Source organism: Anthonomus grandis, chromosome 5 (assembly GCF_022605725.1).
Source record: "Anthonomus grandis grandis chromosome 5, icAntGran1.3, whole genome shotgun sequence".
NCBI lineage: Eukaryota > Metazoa > Arthropoda > Insecta > Coleoptera > Curculionidae > Anthonomus > Anthonomus grandis.
In genome coordinates this window covers 25721930-25742871 of record NC_065550.1, presented here as the reverse complement: position 1 = coordinate 25742871, position 20942 = coordinate 25721930, and the positions used below count along the sequence as shown (strand labels likewise).

At 32.6% G+C, this 20942-nt stretch overlaps 4 protein-coding genes across 5 annotated transcripts; all 4 read right to left on the bottom strand.

The window, feature by feature from the left end:
- Positions 1 to 784: 784 nt before the first annotated feature.
- Positions 785 to 2579, bottom strand: LOC126736394 (uncharacterized). Of its 2 annotated transcripts, none has more exons than XM_050440721.1 (5): positions 2397 to 2579; positions 1788 to 2349; positions 1305 to 1735; positions 1057 to 1251; positions 785 to 1007 (listed from the first exon to the last, which is right to left on the bottom strand). In XM_050440721.1, exons 1-5 carry the CDS (start codon positions 2496 to 2498, stop codon positions 828 to 830), a joined length of 1470 nt encoding a protein of 489 aa, XP_050296678.1. In that variant the 5' UTR covers positions 2499 to 2579; the 3' UTR covers positions 785 to 827. The 2 variants fall into 2 exon arrangements, with proteins under 2 accessions (XP_050296678.1, XP_050296679.1); XM_050440722.1 differs by having other exon boundaries at positions 1788 to 2336.
- Positions 2580 to 10930: 8351 nt separating this feature from the next.
- LOC126736568 (uncharacterized) lies at positions 10931 to 11817 on the bottom strand. The gene is made up of 2 exons (XM_050440968.1): positions 11376 to 11817; positions 10931 to 11321 (listed from the first exon to the last, which is right to left on the bottom strand). The coding sequence occupies exons 1-2, from the start codon at positions 11656 to 11658 to the stop codon at positions 11227 to 11229; spliced, it is 378 nt and encodes a 125-aa protein (XP_050296925.1). The 5' UTR covers positions 11659 to 11817; the 3' UTR covers positions 10931 to 11226.
- A 180-nt stretch (positions 11818 to 11997) lies between these two features.
- LOC126736570 (cytochrome c oxidase subunit 7A2, mitochondrial-like) lies at positions 11998 to 17393 on the bottom strand. Its single transcript, XM_050440969.1, has 3 exons — positions 17235 to 17393; positions 12456 to 12563; positions 11998 to 12252 (listed from the first exon to the last, which is right to left on the bottom strand). Exons 1-3 carry the CDS (start codon positions 17247 to 17249, stop codon positions 12118 to 12120), a joined length of 258 nt encoding a protein of 85 aa, XP_050296926.1. The 5' UTR covers positions 17250 to 17393; the 3' UTR covers positions 11998 to 12117.
- An 856-nt stretch (positions 17394 to 18249) lies between these two features.
- Positions 18250 to 19218, bottom strand: LOC126736757 (piggyBac transposable element-derived protein 4-like). Its single transcript, XM_050441289.1, has one exon. It carries the CDS (start codon positions 19216 to 19218, stop codon positions 18250 to 18252), a length of 969 nt encoding a protein of 322 aa, XP_050297246.1.
- Between the last annotated feature and the right edge of the window lie 1724 nt (positions 19219 to 20942).

Sequence of the window (20942 nt, the reverse complement as noted above, 5' to 3'; positions counted from 1 at the left end):
AGCATATCCTTACTCTTTCCAAAAACGACATATAGGGTATAAGATCTACCTCACACCTGGTTTAACGAAAGGCTAAGAGGTATGCGTGAGGATTTGCATCTTTTGGGTGAGCTAGGTAAAACAGTTTAATTAACAGGATATTTCAAGGCAATATAAAAATGACAAAAAAACAATATAAAAAAGAAATCAACTCGGTAAAACTATTAGCAAAACAAAAAATACATCTAGTAATGATAACCCTCTTAAGAATTTTTCTTGCACAAACGGTACAAATGTCACTTTTCAGGAAGTTACTTATAATCAGGTAAGAGGCATAGTAAGCATGTTAACAAGGCTAGTTGAGACATTTCTAGATTAAATATAGGTCTACTTAACATTAAAAAACATTGTAATTTCCCGGCATGACACAATTGGTACACCGCACGACATCTCGAAGGTTAGTGGGATCGAATCTTCCGGAACAGCGTTCTGCCGAGTATATAAGGAGCCGCATCGCCGATAGTTATCAGTTGTCATTCCATTGAAGTAAAGTTCGGAATATTGGCGCGAAATTTAAATAGTTCTAAATAAATATCTAGTAGTTGTGAGTGCTCGTGTTTTCGTAGTGAAGTATGTAAATAAATTAGTTGACTATTTTTGATTGTTTTAATTCACACCTAACGAATGGGCAAAACGCTAGAGAAACAGTAATTTGTTTCCAAGTTGTGGAAAAGCTGCATTGGTAAAGCTAATTGTCAAAAAGGAGGATCCTGCTAATCTATATTGGTAAATTATTAAACGAATGTTATTGTTAATATATATTTTATTAAAAATTAATGTGAAGAACCTTATTTTTTTACAGAAAGAATTTTTGCAAACTCCTGAAAATCTTGCTTTCTCTCATTTTGTTCTAATTTTAATCGGGTTTGTAGAGCTTTGATATTCTCTTCAGCCAGCTCCAGTTGGCTTCTGAGGGTTTCTTCTGTACCTTTGGAGGACTGGGACATACTGCTATACCTGGATCTAGACTAAATTAATTATTACTAACAGAATGATAAAAAGATTGTTGAGCCTTACAGTTAAACCTGCTTCAGCTTCAGACTTAGCAACAGCCATTTCCAGCTTGAGGGACTTATGCTTTTCCATTCTAAGGAGTTGTTGGTACTTTTCTTGTTCTCTTCTGGCTTCTTCCAACCTATTTTTGTGTGTCTGGATTAACTCTAGCAGGCTCTGCTTTTCGTTTTCCAAGATTTGTGAACAGCCTTGGTCTGACTAGGAGATTTAAAATACCAACCTAATTGAACATAAACAGTTAATATATTTACTTGGTTTCCTTGTTTCTCCGTAATCTTTTGCTCGCAACTATCCATCCTTTTCGTCTTCAAGTTCTCTACCAAACCTTTATAATTCGCTAACTGTGCCTGCAAGTTCTGGATTTCGGCATTTAGCTTCGTAATTTCCATGGATTTCTCCTTAAGGGCGTTCTTCCTGGTAGTTTCCGCTTCCGCTAGCTGATTAGAAATGTTTGCCATCAGCTGCAAATCTTCAGAACTGCGGTTTTTTGCATTATGTATTTCCAGCTTTAGCTTTTGATGTTCCATTTCCAGCATGTTGCTTCTCGACTTTAAAGTTTCAATGCGTTTCTTGCAAGCGTCATTTTGTGATTTCAGATCCTCATTTTCTTTTTCCAGTTGAAAGATCTTACTGCTGATTCTGTCAGTGGATTCTTTTTGAGGAAGTTGCTCGAAACTTGCCCCTAAAAGTTTACCGTAATGACATGACCTGAATTCGCTGCTATACATACATACCTTTGATGCTTCGCAATTTCTCTGTTAGCTTTTTATTTTTTTCTTGCAAGTCACAGATAACTTGCGCTCGCCCTTTCCATCCCTGTTTTCCCAATATACTGCTTGGGTCCTCTCCGATTTCCTGTTGCAAAAGCTTATTTAATTGCCTAATGTCATTTTTCAGTTGCATATTGGCGTTTTTGTATTCCAACATCTTATTAGTGGTCATATTGAGTTTATCTTGAAGCAGTTTGATCTCTGAGTTATCAATTTCTGGCTTTTTAATGGGCTCCGGTAAGCAAATCTCTAAAGGTTCTTTTTTCATGTTGTGTAGAACGGTTTCCAGTTTGGAACATTTGGTTTTGAATTTTTCCAATTCTGCACATTTATCCCGATAGTTTTTGCTTAGTTCTACTATTTTGGTGGTGACTGACTGAGTTGAGCATGCAAAAGATGGCAATAAATTCTTTTGTGGTTCCTGTGATTTCTGTTTTTCTAATTCTAGTTTGTCTAGGATTTTCTGAGTACTTTCTTCAGATTCTGCCAAGTTTCTTTTTAACATTTCATTTTCTTGGGTCAGCACCTAGAAAATTAGTATGGAAAATATGTTTTTTTTTAATGTCTACTCACAGTAATTTGGTCACTTAAATATCGATTTAATTCATCAGGGAATACGACATCTTCTGGTATGGACAAAAAGAGAGAAGTTTCAGTATTAATGTTAGTGGACATTATTTTGGTGTATATTAGTTCGATTAAATTGAAAACGTAAGGGCATGTATTTACTTTTTATTGTCAAATTGACATACTTTGTAATAAACTTCAATGTTTTAACCCTCTTATCAGAGTGTAATTTGTTTAGAAATTCAACAAATATCTTATGATGGTTTTACAAAAACCTCGATATGAAATTCTACTTTAGATGCCTGGAATAGATTATATAATTAAAAAAAATAAACATGGAAGGCATGTAAAAAAGTAGCATCAATAAATCTTGGAGGAGTATTATAATTAGTATTAATATTAAGCTTAAGTCTATCATCAGCTATTTGGCGTTATATGTAAAATGTTCGGTCAATTATACTTCCCTGTAAAGCTTACTAATATCTTACTTTTATGCCACGAGTGGACTCTCTCTAATGTAGATGAGGTTTCGGCGAATGCCATGGTAAGCGGTTGATGCGGAGTCTTCATCATTTGACCTAAAACGAGAATTATATACCTACCACTTTTTTATAGAGAAACGTTTATTAGTCTTTGCACTGGAAATTTGAGAAAAACTGGATACGCATATAATAAGGGTTGTAAGTGTCTATATCCAAAAATTGGTTAATGGTTCAGATCAGGTAATGGAGGAGGTCAACACATGACTCCTTTTATAACACCTTCTTAGTTGCATTCCAACATCATTTAAAAAGTGTTTTAGTTTCTAAAGGGAAAAGTACATGGAAAAAAAGAAGAATAAGTTTATACAAGAGAAAATGATTAAGAACGAAAACAAGGAAGAAATGAAATAGGAAGTCACAAAGCTACTAAAATCACCTGAAAAATAAATGTGGCAAAAAAAAGATAAATCTTGTCTAAAAAAAGATTATTAGAACTTATAAAAGTTACATTATTGATTGGGGCACCCCAGGTAGCAAGATGACGTTAAGCGACGTCATTTTTAGGTCTCATTTGGGTCACACACCCTTTGTGTCGTCCGGACGTCGTCATTTTAGGAACGTTACTTTGACATCAGTAAAAGACGTCTTTATGTCGTTCTGATTGGTCAGTTCAGCCTAGTTTAATTATTCATATCCTTCAAATGCCAAAAATACTGGTTTGGAAATTTTAAATAGGTGTGTAAAAGATACAAGTAATAAAATACAATAAATATTATTTTTCCGTAATTACTTGATTAAAAATTAAAATTTTTAACGCAATCGTGGCACCCTATTTCAAAACTTGTGTGCTTTGAGAAATCCTATCGACGAGGCATCACAGGCATATAATAATTTACCAAATAAAATAAAAGAAGAAATTAATTATAATATATTTATTAAAAAACTAAATTTGCAAACTGAACATACAGATATTCTTTATTAAGTGTAGTGTTATTTCGATTTTAGAATTAGTATTTCGATTTTTTAAATCCATATTATGAATTATTATTGTTACTATATAATTTTGTAATGTGGTTATTGACTTGTTATTATGCTTAATAAAATTAAGGCTAAATGTATAGATATACATATATATAATGCTACTCTATTAGTAATTATATGAAGTGTTTCTTTAAAATCTTTTAATACTTTTTGGGGAATTTTCTTAATAACCTATGTATTTCTTATATACTAATCTTTAACTGCCTGGAACTATATCAAGTAGAGAAAAAAATGAAAACTCTAAGTCTCAGTCTCAAAATATTTTTTTTAATTACTTGAGTACTTACTGAGTACTACTTGAGTACTTAGCAGGTCATCTAGCTATAAGGTCTGATGATGCTTTATTAGCGAAACATGTTACCTGATTAATTTTAAAAAAAAATATTTTGAGACTGAGACTAGAATTTTCATTTTTTTCTCTAGTTACGTAGGTCTCTTTGAGATAATGGACGAGTTATTTCAATTATGATATCAAGTAGTTCCAGTCCAGGCAGTTAAGGATTCCTAAACTACCTAAAAAAAAAAGAATTCTTAATGCAATGAGCAAAAGTGTTAAGTTTGCAAGTTTGCCAGGTATTGTTTTTTTAAACTTCAAAATCCTCTAATTTTGAAATTTAAGTCTGGGATTGCCTTAAACATACTTACCATCGTTTTTTTTTTTATTTTTTAGAGAGGTTAAAAAATCTGCAAACAGACACTCCGGGCCGGCCCGGGATAGTGTGGGGTTAAGGCCTTTTCCAGCCCCGACCCACTAAAAACCATTCCTCTAAGTCAAAAATTCAGGGTAAAAGCACACTGATTACATGCTTTGTCAATATTTTAAGGGTTTAGGCACACTGGTTACATGCTAAGTCAATTTTTCAAGGAAAAAGCACACTGGTTACATGCTTTGTCAATTTTTCAAGAGAAAAGCACACTGGTTACATGCTTTGCCAATTTTTCAAGGCAAAAGCACACTGGTTACATGCTCTGTCAATTTTTCAAGGGAAAATCACACTGGTTACATGCTTTGTCAATTTTTCAAGGGAAAAGCACACTAGTTACATGCTTTGTCAATTTTTCAAGGGAAAAGCACACTGGTTACATGCTTTGTCAATTTTTCAAGGAAAAAGCACACTGGTTACATGCTTTGTCAATTTTTCAAGGGAAAAGCACACTGGTTGGTTACATGCTTTGTCAATTTTTCAAGGGAAAAGCACACTGGCTACATGCTTTGTCAATTTTTGAAGGAAAAAGCACACTGGTTACATGATAAGTCAATTTTTCAAGGGAAAAGCACACTGGTTACATGCTTTGTCAATTTTTCAAGGGAAAAGCACACTGGTTACATGCTAAGTCAATTTTTCAAGGAAAAAGCAGACTGGTTACATGCTTTGTCAATTTTTCAAAGAAAAAGCACACTGGTTACATGCTTTGTCAATTTTTTAAGGAAAAAGCAGACTGGTTACATGCTTTGTCAATTTTTCAAAGAAAAAGCACACTGGTTACATGCTTTGTCAATTTTTCAAGGAAAAAGCACACTGGTTACATGCTTTGTCAATTTTTCAAAGAAAAAGCACACTGGTTACATGCTTTGTCAATTTTTCAAGGAAAAAGCACACTGGTTACATGCTTTGTCAATTTTTCAAGGAAAAAGCACACTGGTTACATGCTTTGTCAATTTTTCAAGGGAAAAGCACACTGGTTACATGCTTTGTCAATTTTTCAAGGAAAAAGCACACTGGTTACATGCTTTGTCAATTTTTCAAGAGAAAAGCACACTGGTTACATGCTTTGCCAATTTTTCAAGGCAAAAGCACACTGGTTACATGCTCTGTCAATTTTTCAAGGGAAAATCACACTGGTTACATGCTTTGTCAATTTTTCAAGGGAAAAGCACACTAGTTACATGCTTTGTCAATTTTTCAAGGGAAAAGCACACTGGTTACATGCTTTGTCAATTTTTCAAGGGAAAAGCACACTGGTTGGTTACATGCTTTGTCAATTTTTCAAGGGAAAAGCACACTGGCTACATGCTTTGTCAATTTTTGAAGGAAAAAGCACACTGGTTACATGATAAGTCAATTTTTCAAGGGAAAAGCACACTGGTTACATGCTTTGTCAATTTTTCAAGGGAAAAGCACACTGGTTACATGCTAAGTCAATTTTTCAAGGAAAAAGCAGACTGGTTACATGCTTTGTCAATTTTTCAAAGAAAAAGCACACTGGTTACATGCTTTGTCAATTTTTTAAGGAAAAAGCAGACTGGTTACATGCTTTGTCAATTTTTCAAAGAAAAAGCACACTGGTTACATGCTTTGTCAATTTTTCAAGGAAAAAGCACACTGGTTACATGCTTTGTCAATTTTTCAAGAGAAAAGCACACTGGTTACATGCTTTGTCAATTTTTCAAAGAAAAAGCACACTGGTTACATGCTTTGTCAATTTTTCAAGGAAAAAGCACACTGGTTACATGCTTTGTCAATTTTTCAAGGAAAAAGCACACTGGTTACATGCTTTGTCAATTTTTCAAGGAAAAAGCACACTGGTTACATGCTTTGTCAATTTTTCAAGGGAAAAGCACACTGGTTACATGCTTTGTCAATTTTTCAAAGAAAAAGCACACTGGTTACATGCTTTGTCAATTTTTCAAGGAAAAAGCACACTGGTTACATGCTTTGTCAATTTTTCAAGGGAAAAGCACACTGGTTACATGCTTTGTCAATTTTTCAAGGGAAAAGCACACTGGTTACATGCTTTGTTAATTTTTCAAGGGAAAAGCATACTGGTTGCATGCTAAGTCAATTTTTCAAGGAAAAAGCAGACTGGTTACATGCTTTGTCAATTTTTCAAAGAAAAAGCACACTGGTTACATGCTTTGTCAATTTTTCAAGGAAAAAGCAGACTGGTTACATGCTTTGTCAATTTTTCAAAGAAAAAGCACACTGGTTACATGCTTTGTCAATTTTTCAAGGAAAAAGCACACTGGTTACATGCTTTGTCAATTTTTCAAGGGAAAAGCACACTGGTTACATGCTTTGTCAATTTTTCAAAGAAAAAGCACACTGGTTACATGCTTTGTCAATTTTTCAAGGAAAAAGCACACTGGTTACATGCTTTGTCAATTTTTCAAAGAAAAAGCACACTGGTTACATGCTTTGTCAATTTTTCAAGGAAAAAGCACACTGGTTACATGCTTTGTCAATTTTTCAAGGGAAAAGTACACTGGTTACATGCTTTGTCAATTTTTCAAAGAAAAAGCACACTGGTTACATGCTTTGTCAATTTTTCAAGGAAAAAGCACACTGGTTACATGCTTTGTCAATTTTTCAAAGAAAAAGCACACTGGTTACATGCTTTGTCAATTTTTCAAGGAAAAAGCACACTGGTTACATGCTTTGTCAATTTTTCAAGGGAAAAGTACACTGGTTACATGCTTTGTCAATTTTTCAAAGAAAAAGCACACTGGTTACATGCTTTGTCAATTTTTCAAGGAAAAAGCACACTGGTTACATGCTTTGTCAATTTTTCAAAGAAAAAGCACACTGGTTACATGCTTTGTCAATTTTTCAAGGAAAAAGCACACTGGTTACATGCTTTGTCAATTTTTCAAGGGAAAAGTACACTGGTTACATGCTTTGTCAATTTTTCAAAGAAAAAGCACACTGGTTACATGCTTTGTCAATTTTTCAAGGAAAAAGCACACTGGTTACATGCTTTGTCAATTTTTCAAAGAAAAAGCACACTGGTTACATGCTTTGTCAATTTTTCAAGGAAAAAGCACACTGGTTACATGCTTTGTCAATTTTTCAAGGGAAAAGTACACTGGTTACATGCTTTGTCAATTTTTCAAAGAAAAAGCACACTGGTTACATGCTTTGTCAATTTTTCAAGGAAAAAGCACACTGGTTACATGCTTTGTCAATTTTTCAAGGGAAAAGCACACTGGTTACATGCTTTGTCAATTTTTCAAGGGAAAAGCACACTGGTTACATGCTTTGTTAATTTTTCAAGGGAAAAGCCCACTGGTTACATGCTTTGTCAATTTTTCAAGGGAAAAGCACACTGGTTACATGCTTTGTTAATTTTTCAAGGGAAAAGCCCACTGGTTACATGCTTTGTCAATTTTTCAAGGGAAAAGCACACTGGTTACATGCTTTGTCAATTTTTCAAGGGAAAAGCACACTGGTTACATGCTTTGTCAATTTTTCAAGGGAAAAGCACACTGGTTACATGCTTTGTTAATTTTTCAAGGGAAAAGCACACTGGTTACATGGTTTGTTAATTTTTCAAGGGAAAAGCACACTGGTTACATGCTTTGTCAATTTTTCAAGGGAAAAGCACACTGGTTACATGCTTTGTTAATTTTTCAAGGGAAAAGCACACTGGTTACATGGTTTGTCAATTTTTCAAAGAAAAAGCACACTGGTTACATGCTTTGTCAATTTTTCAAGGAAAAAGCACACTGGTTACATGCTTTGTCAATTTTTCAAGGGAAAAGTACACTGGTTACATGCTTTGTCAATTTTTCAAAGAAAAAGCACACTGGTTACATGCTTTGTCAATTTTTCAAGGAAAAAGCACACTGGTTACATGCTTTGTCAATTTTTCAAAGAAAAAGCACACTGGTTACATGCTTTGTCAATTTTTCAAGGAAAAAGCACACTGGTTACATGCTTTGTCAATTTTTCAAGGGAAAAGTACACTGGTTACATGCTTTGTCAATTTTTCAAAGAAAAAGCACACTGGTTACATGCTTTGTCAATTTTTCAAGGAAAAAGCACACTGGTTACATGCTTTGTCAATTTTTCAAGGGAAAAGCACACTGGTTACATGCTTTGTCAATTTTTCAAGGGAAAAGCACACTGGTTACATGCTTTGTTAATTTTTCAAGGGAAAAGCCCACTGGTTACATGCTTTGTCAATTTTTCAAGGGAAAAGCACACTGGTTACATGCTTTGTTAATTTTTCAAGGGAAAAGCCCACTGGTTACATGCTTTGTCAATTTTTCAAGGGAAAAGCACACTGGTTACATGCTTTGTCAATTTTTCAAGGGAAAAGCACACTGGTTACATGCTTTGTCAATTTTTCAAGGGAAAAGCACACTGGTTACATGCTTTGTTAATTTTTCAAGGGAAAAGCACACTGGTTACATGGTTTGTCAATTTTTCAAGGAAAAAGCACACTGGTTACATGCTTTGTCAATTTTTCAAAGAAAAAGCACACTGGTTACATGCTTTGTCAATTTTTCAAGGAAAAAGCACACTGGTTACATGCTTTGTCAATTTTTCAAAGAAAAAGCACACTGGTTACATGCTTTGTCAATTTTTCAAGGAAAAAGCACACTGGTTACATGCTTTGTCAATTTTTCAAGGGAAAAGCACACTGGTTACATGCTTTGTCAATTTTTCAAGGGAAAAGCACACTGGTTACATGCTTTGTTAATTTTTCAAGGGAAAAGCACACTGGTTACATGGTTTGTTAATTTTTCAAGGGAAAAGTACACTGGTTACATGCTTTGTCAATTTTTCAAAGAAAAAGCACACTGGTTACATGCTTTGTCAATTTTTCAAGGAAAAAGCACACTGGTTACATGCTTTGTCAATTTTTCAAAGAAAAAGCACACTGGTTACATGCTTTGTCAATTTTTCAAGGAAAAAGCACACTGGTTACATGCTTTGTCAATTTTTCAAGGGAAAAGTACACTGGTTACATGCTTTGTCAATTTTTCAAAGAAAAAGCACACTGGTTACATGCTTTGTCAATTTTTCAAGGAAAAAGCACACTGGTTACATGCTTTGTCAATTTTTCAAAGAAAAAGCACACTGGTTACATGCTTTGTCAATTTTTCAAGGAAAAAGCACACTGGTTACATGCTTTGTCAATTTTTCAAGGGAAAAGTACACTGGTTACATGCTTTGTCAATTTTTCAAAGAAAAAGCACACTGGTTACATGCTTTGTCAATTTTTCAAGGAAAAAGCACACTGGTTACATGCTTTGTCAATTTTTCAAGGGAAAAGCACACTGGTTACATGCTTTGTCAATTTTTCAAGGGAAAAGCACACTGGTTACATGCTTTGTTAATTTTTCAAGGGAAAAGCCCACTGGTTACATGCTTTGTCAATTTTTCAAGGGAAAAGCACACTGGTTACATGCTTTGTTAATTTTTCAAGGGAAAAGCCCACTGGTTACATGCTTTGTCAATTTTTCAAGGGAAAAGCACACTGGTTACATGCTTTGTCAATTTTTCAAGGGAAAAGCACACTGGTTACATGCTTTGTCAATTTTTCAAGGGAAAAGCACACTGGTTACATGCTTTGTTAATTTTTCAAGGGAAAAGCACACTGGTTACATGGTTTGTCAATTTTTCAAGGAAAAAGCACACTGGTTACATGCTTTGTCAATTTTTCAAGGGAAAAGCACACTGGTTACATGCTTTGTCAATTTTTCAAGGGAAAAGCACACTGGTTACATGCTAAGTCAATTTTTCAAGGAAAAAGCAGACTGGTTACATGCTTTGTCAATTTTTCAAGGGAAAAGCACACTGGTTACATGCTTTGTCAATTTTTCAAGGAAAAAGCACACTGGTTACATGCTAAGTCAATTTTTTAAGGAAAAAGCAGACTGGTTACATGCTTTGTCAATTTTTCAAAGAAAAAGCACACTGGTTACATGCTTTGTCAATTTTTCAAGGAAAAAGCACACTGGTTACATGCTTTGTCAATTTTTCAAGGAAAAAGCACACTGGTTACATGCTTTGTTAATTTTTCAAGGAAAAAGCACACTGGTTACATGCTTTGTCAATTTTTCGAAAAGAAAACATTCCCAAAAATCAATCAAAACGAATCCCAAAAGAAAACATTTTGATTTAACTAAAATACATTACGGACATGTAAGTTTTTATGTTACTATTGTGCTACTTAGCCTCTATACTTAAACAATTTAAATACCAATCGATTGGCAAGGACACGTTATACAGTGTTCAATGTTGTTCATGAGATATTATAAAAATGTTTCTGCAAATAAAAATCTGTCAATTTTATTTACGGTTTTACTTAGCAAAAGTTATATAATTATACATTGTATTCATAAAGCAAGAAATAAGATTAATTGTATCTACTGTATTAAGAAAATCATACACAGGATGTTCCATATAAAAAAATTATTAACATGAAATTTGATTGATGACCACACTATATATAATGATCCCGTTGAAATACAAACAACAGTAGGGCGCTGTATCGAGACATTAAAAACTAAATTAGCATATTATCAGACTTTCAATATAAAATATTTACAAAACTTTACATATACTTTTATATGCATTTACTCTCTATTTTTTCTTCTTTTGTTCTTTAAGCAGCTTTTTTTGTTCCCTTCGCAACTCTTTATCCAGTGAGCTTTTGTACAGCTTGTACCCTATTAACGCTAAAAACAGAACTTATTCATACTATTCAAATTAAAACAAAAAAAAGAACTTACCAAGAAGTAAAATGACTAAACTAATCGTTCCAAATAAGACGAGAAACTCCAACCGGGGGTCCTCTATAGGTTTCCCAATCGGCAATTTATTCCCAGTCAACGCGGATAAACCTTGTATAAGCTTATCCTTGTCTTCCTCACTCATTCCTGCCATATTTTGAATCGATTCCAAAAACTTGTCTATGGAAGCAGCTGGATCGCCACCTGCCTCACCCTCTCCAGGAGCCCCCTCGGAGTTCTCTTTAAGGGCATCTTGAAGCCCTTTCAGCAAATCCCCATCCATGTTTCAAAAAAGTGAACTTTTACTAAAATACCAGTTTAAAATATGTTGGCGGCTATAGATAACAAATTATAATGTGTTTCTATTGCAAGCGAAGCAGTTTAAGTATTTTTTTTTTTGTTTTTTAACCCAGCGTACTTGAAATCTTGACTGATAAGGCCGATTGATACTGCTTTAATTAGTTTAAATACGAGCGCATTTGTTCCAACGTAAGGTGACGTGGAATATGCTAAAGCCACGTTTTTCGCTGTTTATTTGTGCAATTGGTCTGCGAAATTAAAACCGATACCATGTGTTTCACTTTTTAAAAACTAAATATGGCGGCATTAAAATACTAAAATGTAAAATACTTTACTAATTTTTTATTAAAACTCGGTTGTTGTACTTAATACTATTTTACTTCACATTAATTTTTAGTGCAATTCACAACTACAACATATAACGGAATATTTTTTCATAAAATTAATTCTTTACGATCAGCTTGTAGGCAGTATGTAATCCAGCAGTAGTTCCAATTGTAACCAATCCTGCAGTGGTAAGGAACAATAATCTGTCCATGAAACCTCCCTTAAGATGAACTGGAATTTCATCTTCAACCTAATGGAAAAAAATGTAATTAATCACTCCCCATTACACTTGATTGTATAGAAATTTCCTATCTATCTCATTCATAAATAAGGTCATGTTCCTTCCTTCTGTTTTTAATAAAAGAGGGAAAAAAGATCCTTACTTTACGAAATAGTCTAATTTATCAATACTCAATTTAGTAAAATTGAAAAAAAATTACAAATGTCACTTACTCCAAATTGGTTCTGCAATTTCTTAAGCCTGGGGAATTTTGAACTTGGTACTTCAGTAGAGGCGTTACGTGTGGCCCTTACAACATGTTGGGTTAGGCGGAAAATTGACTAAAAAAAGGTTTTACATAATTTATTTATAAATAATATTGTAATGGTACAAATAGGCACAATAAGACAAAGGTATTATAAGAAGCTCAAAACTATCCACATTGATTGTAGATAATAATTGAATTGCAGCAGTTTTTAAACCCCATTTTTCACTAACAATAATATCTACCAACCTTTGCCTAATGTGTGAAAAATTGCTATAATTGAGGACTGATCTCCTCACAAATTTAATGGCATGAAATGGAGAATTCTCACAATATCTAACTATAAAAAAAATATTAATTTTTAAAATATTAATGACTGTTCATTCTCAGGACTTCTTAGTTAATTTATAGGTACCACTTGAAGTTTACAATTCACAATTCGCGGTATCCAAGGAAGAAATAATTTCTCTACCTTCCTCAGCCTACTTTAACCCTAGCAAAAAAATCTATTTTTTATGACAGTATTAATATATATATATATATTATATATATATTAATACTTTGAAGATTATTGTTGAATATATTGAAGATTGTATAATATAATATATATGATATAAACAATACATTGAAGATTATATATAAATATATATATATATATATATATATATATATATATATATATATATATATATATATAATCTTGCCATCTTGATTAAAAACTCTTGATACTTAAGAATATTTAAATATTAGAAAGGTAAGATAGGTTAGAGAGTTATTTTCTTGGCGACTTCCTGTGATTTCCTTAGGCTTCTGAACATTATGTACTTAGTGCAGCTTTTTAAATTTGGGGTTTGTAACTATGCATCTTTTAGAACTTTATTGTGGTATGCATAATTTTAAAACGTTTTAATCTATTTACTATTCTATGTTTTAGACTGATTTTAATTCATTAACTAAATTATGTTTTTTTGTTTTAGCAAAATTTGTTTTTTTAATTTGAATCATAGACTGTACTTTATGCCTTGTTTATTGACGTTTTATGTATGTTAAAACAATAAAGCAATAAAAGTTTAAAGTTTATATGTATTCATCAAAATATCTCTTCAAGAAAAACTGTATCTAACAACAACTGCAGGAATAACTCAGTCACAATAACTAATTAATGGATAAAACAAAAAAGAAGCCAAATGACAAAAATATGAAAGAAACATCTTAAACCAAAACAATGAAGAATTTAAAAGTATAGGTTATAGAAATACAAGCCTATGACAGTTAAAGCTGAAAAATTAAAATTAAATATGTGTATGAAATTAAATTTAACAACCCGACTAAAAATATAAAATAATTTTAAAATTCATACAGTACACTATACATGTTTATTAAAATGAAATAGGGCCCATATTGGAGATTGTTAAAAATTACTTTAACTTAAAAAAAAATATTGAATTTGTGATTAGTAGTAGATGTATCCTTACTACCCCTAGCTAACTAACTCTCAAATACTTTTTAGAGCCTTAAAAATTATCTCATACAGATCAAAACATGGATAAAATCCAAGTTTTGATCATCTAAGAGAATGTTATTTTAACATAAATTCAACAATGCAGAAAAACTGAATACTTTAACATGTATCAGAGAATACAAACTTACAGCTATGTACTTTAGGGACTTATATTAATCAAAAGATAAAAATGGCCCCATGACAAAGTGGCATATAACAGATTTGATTGGAAATATCCATGATATGCAATTAGAACTACTTGTTTAAAGTATAAAGTATATAATTAATTAATTAAAGTATATAACTGTTTACAAAACAGAAAAGTAATGTTAATAGTTTGACTCTATGATTCTCTCAGATGATGATTTAGGTAAACCTCAAGAAATGTAACCATCCTCAACGGATTGTTCAAAATAGTTCAGTTCTATTTCTTAGTGTCATAAAGTTCACAGTTCTTAATTTATAGTGTATTCTAATACAGTTTCTAATTTTCAATATTGGATGTATTTTAATATACTAATGGCTTTTTTGGTATTTACAAGGGATCTTTATGGTAGTTTTTATGAAAAAATGTGTATTTCTTTAGTAAACTGTATTTTATAAATTTTGGGCATCAGTATAAAAACAGCAAATTATTTATGTTACTGACATTTCTATAGAACAAGAAAAAATACCATATAAAAATTATTTCTGTTGGCCCTGATGGATTACCAGGATATATAACTAAAAGCTGTAATGGTTTTTTGAGACCCATTTATTACATCTCTAATTTTAGTTTCAAATCTCCAGTTTATCCCACAACCTGGTGTATAACTAAGGTGATTTCCATATTTAAGAAAGACATACAATTCCTAATGCTGTATCCAAGGTTTTTGAAATAGCTTTTGTTAATAAACTCTATAATCAGGCCAAGAACAATTTATCTGCCAGTAACATGGATTCTTACCAAACAGGGTCACAACAACAAATCTTATTATCTTTTGTCAATTTTTCATAATACTTAAAATGACAAAAAGCAAACTGATGTAATTTACACTGACATGGAAAAGGACTTTGATAGGGTTAAGGATAGTTTGATTGCAAAATCCCTTTACCAAAATAATGTACCTGATAATTTAATTGTTTTTTTATCTGTCAAACAAGCACGAATATGTTGAGGTCAGAGGCGCTAAGTCTGATTTTTACACTGGTAGCTCTGGAGTGCATCAGGGTTCTAATTTGGGATCTCTATTATTTTTTTAATAAGGTTTAGAAGCATTACTTTTTGCAGATGATCTTAAGATATACCGGGTGGTGCGTCGCCGAGCGGAACATAAGAAAACCCATGTAAATTTTAAGGGAGTCAATTATTGGCTTCCCTGTACATTTTATAGAAAAAATGTAAGGTAACTTTTTGAAGAGACCAATCTGGCAAACCCTTGAATTAATCAATTAAAAATCTTGAATTAAGCAATTAAAAGTAATTGCAAAATTAGCAAATTTTCGGTTGTACGAGGGTTTGCCAGATTGGTCTCTTCAAAAAGTTATCTTATATTTTTTCTGTAAAATGTACAGGGAAGCCAATAATTGACCCCGTTAAAATTTACATGGGATTTCCTATGTTCCGCTCGGCGACGCACCACCCGGTATATGGAAATTAGTTCTGAGGAAAACTGTGTCAGTTTACAGAGAAACTTTATTGATGTTATAGAATGGTGTGAAGAAAATGTATTTAACTTGCAATAGCAAAAAATGTTCTACATGTCTATAACCCTTAATAAAAATGTTGTTATATATAATTATAACATATACACAGGGGAGTACTAAGGTGTAGTAAGAGGGGGAAGGGTGTGACACCCCCCAGTCATCAAATCTTGGATTTTTTACATAAACATCAGGCAATTAAAATACAATATTGGCTACTTGAAATGCATTCAAAATTCTTAACAGTTTTAAATTATAATCAAAAGAAAGTTGAAAATTGGAATGTAACATTATCAATTTATTTCAAGGTTTTTGCAATAAATTATCAATGTATGAATTGGCATTTTTATGCTCATCACCCGTCAAATTTGACACACTTGTAATAGATTGCAGTTTATCATATTACAATTAATATAGTAAATAAGGCACATAGAACAGTGGGCTTCATTATTAGATCAACTAAGAGATTTAATGTTGACTGTTGTTTAAAACTGTTTGGTATCAAAATTGGAGTATGGAAGTCTAATAAGGTGCCCTCAATATGAAGTTCAAATCGGAACAATAGAACGGGTATTATCTGGTAGGTACAGGGTTATGACTATCACTTGCTGTTGCAACTATTTGAAAGATAGGCATTTCAAGATTTACTTGATATAATTGAATAGTTTTATCAAATACAATCGATTCCCTAGCAATTTTTTCAATGCTCCCATTTTTTTGTAAATATTGGTAATATCAGACCAAGAAAGATGTTTGATTTAAGCTTTCCTAGGACTAATTTATATAAAAACTCACCTATTTCCGACATGTGCAGTTATTATAATATTTATGCTGGTCATTTGGATCTTCATATCTAGGATTTGCAAGACTTTGCAAAAATAATTAAGGACAGACTTTATGCTACTCAGACTTAGGGCTTAATACTTAGTTCATAAACCCATATGTGTTTTTTTAACCTGTTATATTGTAGCTTTAGTTGTAGATATTGTATTTTATATATTTATGTGAGTATTGTGTATTATTATTGACATGTCTGTAATTGGTCTCTTGGCTGCTGTATACTGTATGTATAAATAAATAAATAAAGAGATTTTACAAGCCATGTCAATTTTTTGCCTTATGGAGTATTTTTGAATGCTTAAAAAGAATTTTGTGGATGTTCATAAAATTCGTACATTTGGATATTTTGCTGTGTGATTTCTCAACATTTATAGAATATTTAATTAGCAACATTTTAGGCAGTAGTTTTCCCACAGGAAAAGGCTCATTGAGTCTTGTGTATTATGCTGTCCTCAATAATCCTAGATATATTCCCAATGTGTTGAATTAATTATTGAGTCAGGAAGGTCTCAAACCACCAAAAAAGTTGTGTAATATACATGAAAAATAATCTAAAATATATAATCAATTTTTTTCTTCCAATATTAAGTAAAACAGTATATACCTAGCATTACGTAAGTAGGTAAATAGAGTTTATATTTCTATGTGATGAAAATCTATGGGTGTATTAATTATTATTTGAAATTAAAGTTATGCGACAATTAAAAAAGGAATTTATCTCACCTTCGAATTGTACATTTTCAAAGCAGTTCAAATTCTTTTGGAAATAATTGAGACGATAAGTTCACGAGAATAAACTATTTTGGCATGAGAAATGGATGGGGCAGGGTCAAATGTCAAATTCTCGATTATAACCAATCGCAAACGTGCTTTCAAAAACTGTGAAAAATGGCAACGGTGTCACGTAGGGTAACCAATTTTATAATATTAACCTTTATGGGAGTGCTTTCCGCATCGTATAAAAGGAAGAAATGATAATATAAAGTGCCTTGACGTATAATTTGTTATATGAGATACCTAAAGCAATATTTTGTGCTTATAAAGTAAATTGAAACTTCTTTGGATACGTCAACCATCCAATATAATTTTTATATTTATTAATTAACCGGCGTATCGTATCGTACATTCACCCACGAGTCTAGTGGAAAATCAAATCTTATAAGCGGTATGTCTCCTTGTACTTGAACGGTGTACAGCATTGCCAACTCAAGCAAATCTCTCTTTTTTTCGAAATATTGACCTAAGGAATTTTTTTGTTGATTTATCCTGAACACATTTTAAAAATAAAATTGTCATTCAACCGGTAATGCGTATTAGCGAAATGCGAATTAATATAAAACGCATAAGTTAACCGTTTAAGTGTTCCTAATTCGCATTATTTTAAGACGTTTTAAATATGTGGATGATCTCGCTTAAACCTTTCGCAACGACTTTATTTTTTAAAAAATGGTTTTGATTTTACTAATGGGATATATATGTCCCACACGAGCTGATGCATTCAAAATACGAGTTTTAAATTTTAATTTTTTTAAATAAAAAATCTTGTTATAGGATAAGGTAGCTTAGAAATAAAACAAAAAATTGCTTTTTATCTATTTATATAAGCGTATAAAAGAAATACAACCTGGGACACGGGTGTCCCACTAGTAATGAAAACTAAGTAAACATCGGGACAAATGTGTACCACCAGATAAACATAATACATAAAATTTAATTATAGAAACCATAAACGCGCAAACTATTTATGGTATATCGAAAAACAGTCCGCGCATAACGGAACTTTGCAACCTGAACACATAGTTTTTGTACGTTTTTCGATTTTTTTTGACGAGCACGAATGGCATCTACGTCGAGTGGTTCCCTGAATAGGTAAATGATCGCCAACATTTACCATATTTCTTGACGAACTTGAAGGTCTGCTAGTACAACGTTTCCTTACCATGCCTGCATTTTCTCTTCCCAAATTAATAAGCGATTCAGCTAAGTTAACTAAAAAAACTATAAATGGAACATCACGATTGTGAGCTTCTTTGAAAAGTATCCACGCATTTGTGGCTGAAGTAAGAAAAAGTTTATAGAATACCTTTCTCCACCATTTCTGTGACTTCCGGTCTATATCATAAAGGCCGGAGAGTTGATCTGAGAGATCCACTCCTCCCATATAGGAGTTATAATCTTTGATTGCTTTGGGGCACGGCATTGTAGCCTTAGTTCCATCCTTCTGTCGCCGTTCTACAGTTTCCATCTCAGAACTGTGGCAGTTTGAGAGAACAATTACTTCTTTTGAATCTTTCCATAAGTATGCAGCAACACCTACGTTGCTAAATAAAGAGCAAGAATCGCCTTTCTTCATGTTTTGTTTATCGACAAAATCTTCAAATTTTGGAAGATTTTTTCGTTTTGGCATACATGTACTCACTGCAGCAAATTTTATGGAAGACATCAATGAAACAGAAGCAAAAAATCTATCAAAGCATACCATTACCTCCGGGTCTCTAATAGACTTACATAAGGTCTTTACAACCCGTTCACCTAATCCTTGGCCAAGAGTGCTATCTGGAGTATCAACTTCTTTCCCGCAATATATGTTCATATCATATACGTAACCAGACTGTGAATCACACCTTTCCCAAACCTTGATGCCCCTTTTTATTGGTTTTAGAGGAAGATACTGTTTAAGAGCTGAACGGCCTTTGAATTTTACCATAGACTCATCTATGCTTTGAAATGTGCTCTCCGAACGAGCTTTTTCTGGAATTTTCTGGACGACTTGGATTATTATAATACATCTTAGATGTAAGAAGAAGAAAACGATCGCGTGATATGGCTTCTTTTATAGCTTCATTTCCAAGTGACTTATTAGAGGACCAGTAGTTTGCCATGCACGGTACTTTGTTATATGCCATAACAATATAACACCCCAAAACTATCATGATCTCATAATGATCAGTTGGAGCATATGCTTTTTTTGTTTTGACTTCGAGAATTTGTAATCTCTGGTTGGTGCATTGGGAAATAAACATAAACAGGCTTTTAGGAAACAGTTTGAAAAAACACTCCCGTTCAGACGATTTATGAGTTATGTCGGAATACAAAATTCTAGGGATTTTTATTTTTGGTATGGTTTTTGCTGGCTGGAATAAGCTGCTACTGGTGGTCCAATTTATGTTTGTAGTGTCACAAATTGCATTTTCAGAATTCTCCTGGTTTTCTTCAATTACTTCAGGTTCAATAAGGCTTTCAGGAGTTTCAGGGCTTTCGTTTTCAATGTTGGAAGTATTGTCGGTACTACAAATAATTGCCAATTCATCCTGGGAGACTCGTTTTGGCTTCTTCTTTTTAGGTGAATCCATTTCAATATCACTTTCAGATGAGGGCTGGTACTCAGAGCCGGAATCTTGAAAAGGATCTTCCATATCTGAATCATCGGATAATCCATACTGGTCAATACTCATAGCCATTTCTTGTAATTCTTTAGGTTTTAGCGGTTTTCTACTGCAAACACAAAAAAGTAAGCATCAGCTGATGGGTTTTTAAAAATATATATCATGTAGGTCTTCACCAAACATAACGACTATAAATGCTGTAATTATTATTTTTTAAACGTACGTACTGTAAACTGTAATAAACGTATTATACAGTATTATTTTTATTATATTAATTTGAATTCTAAATACCTATTGGAACTTTTTATAAAATTATTATGTTCAAATTTTTACGAGGTGTAGAGGCAAAAATTCCAACCGAAAAATATCAAAAAAATATTCACATATTCAAAAGGCTTACTAACTTTTTGCAATTTTCAATGATTTTTTGCCTTATAAGAAACATACAGCTAATGCCTAAATTTCCACTTTAATCTTAATTTTACGACTGGGACATATACGTCCCTAAATCTAAATATCTGGGTCTTATTTTATTCAAATACAACATACAATATTTTACCTTAACTAAAACTTACCTTGTCATAGTTTTAATTCACTTTTAAAGACAAAAAAACACCTTTAATAACCACAAAAACAAGAGCGCCACTTAACCGCTTGTTTATATTTCAAATTTACTATCCAATCTAACCTCAAAATAAAGCCCACGAGTTATATTTAATTTCAAAAACTGGATAATACTACTGGGACAACAGCCGATATAAAAATAATACATTTTTGACCCACCCGTTTGTAAAAAGAATTGCCTGGGACATATATGACCCACTAGTATTTTTTAAACATTTAATTTAAAAATAAATGCGTATATTAAAAACAGTTTTTTTGGTGGGACACATATCACCCGTTAGTATCGAAAGGGTTAAGCATCGAGTTAGAATCCTAAGGAGCCGCCATAAGAACTAATTTTGCATAAAGAAAACTGGTCTGCTAGGCGTAACCTAAGTGACAAAAGTGCAGTAATTTTTTGTAGCAATTTCGCTTCCTCGCC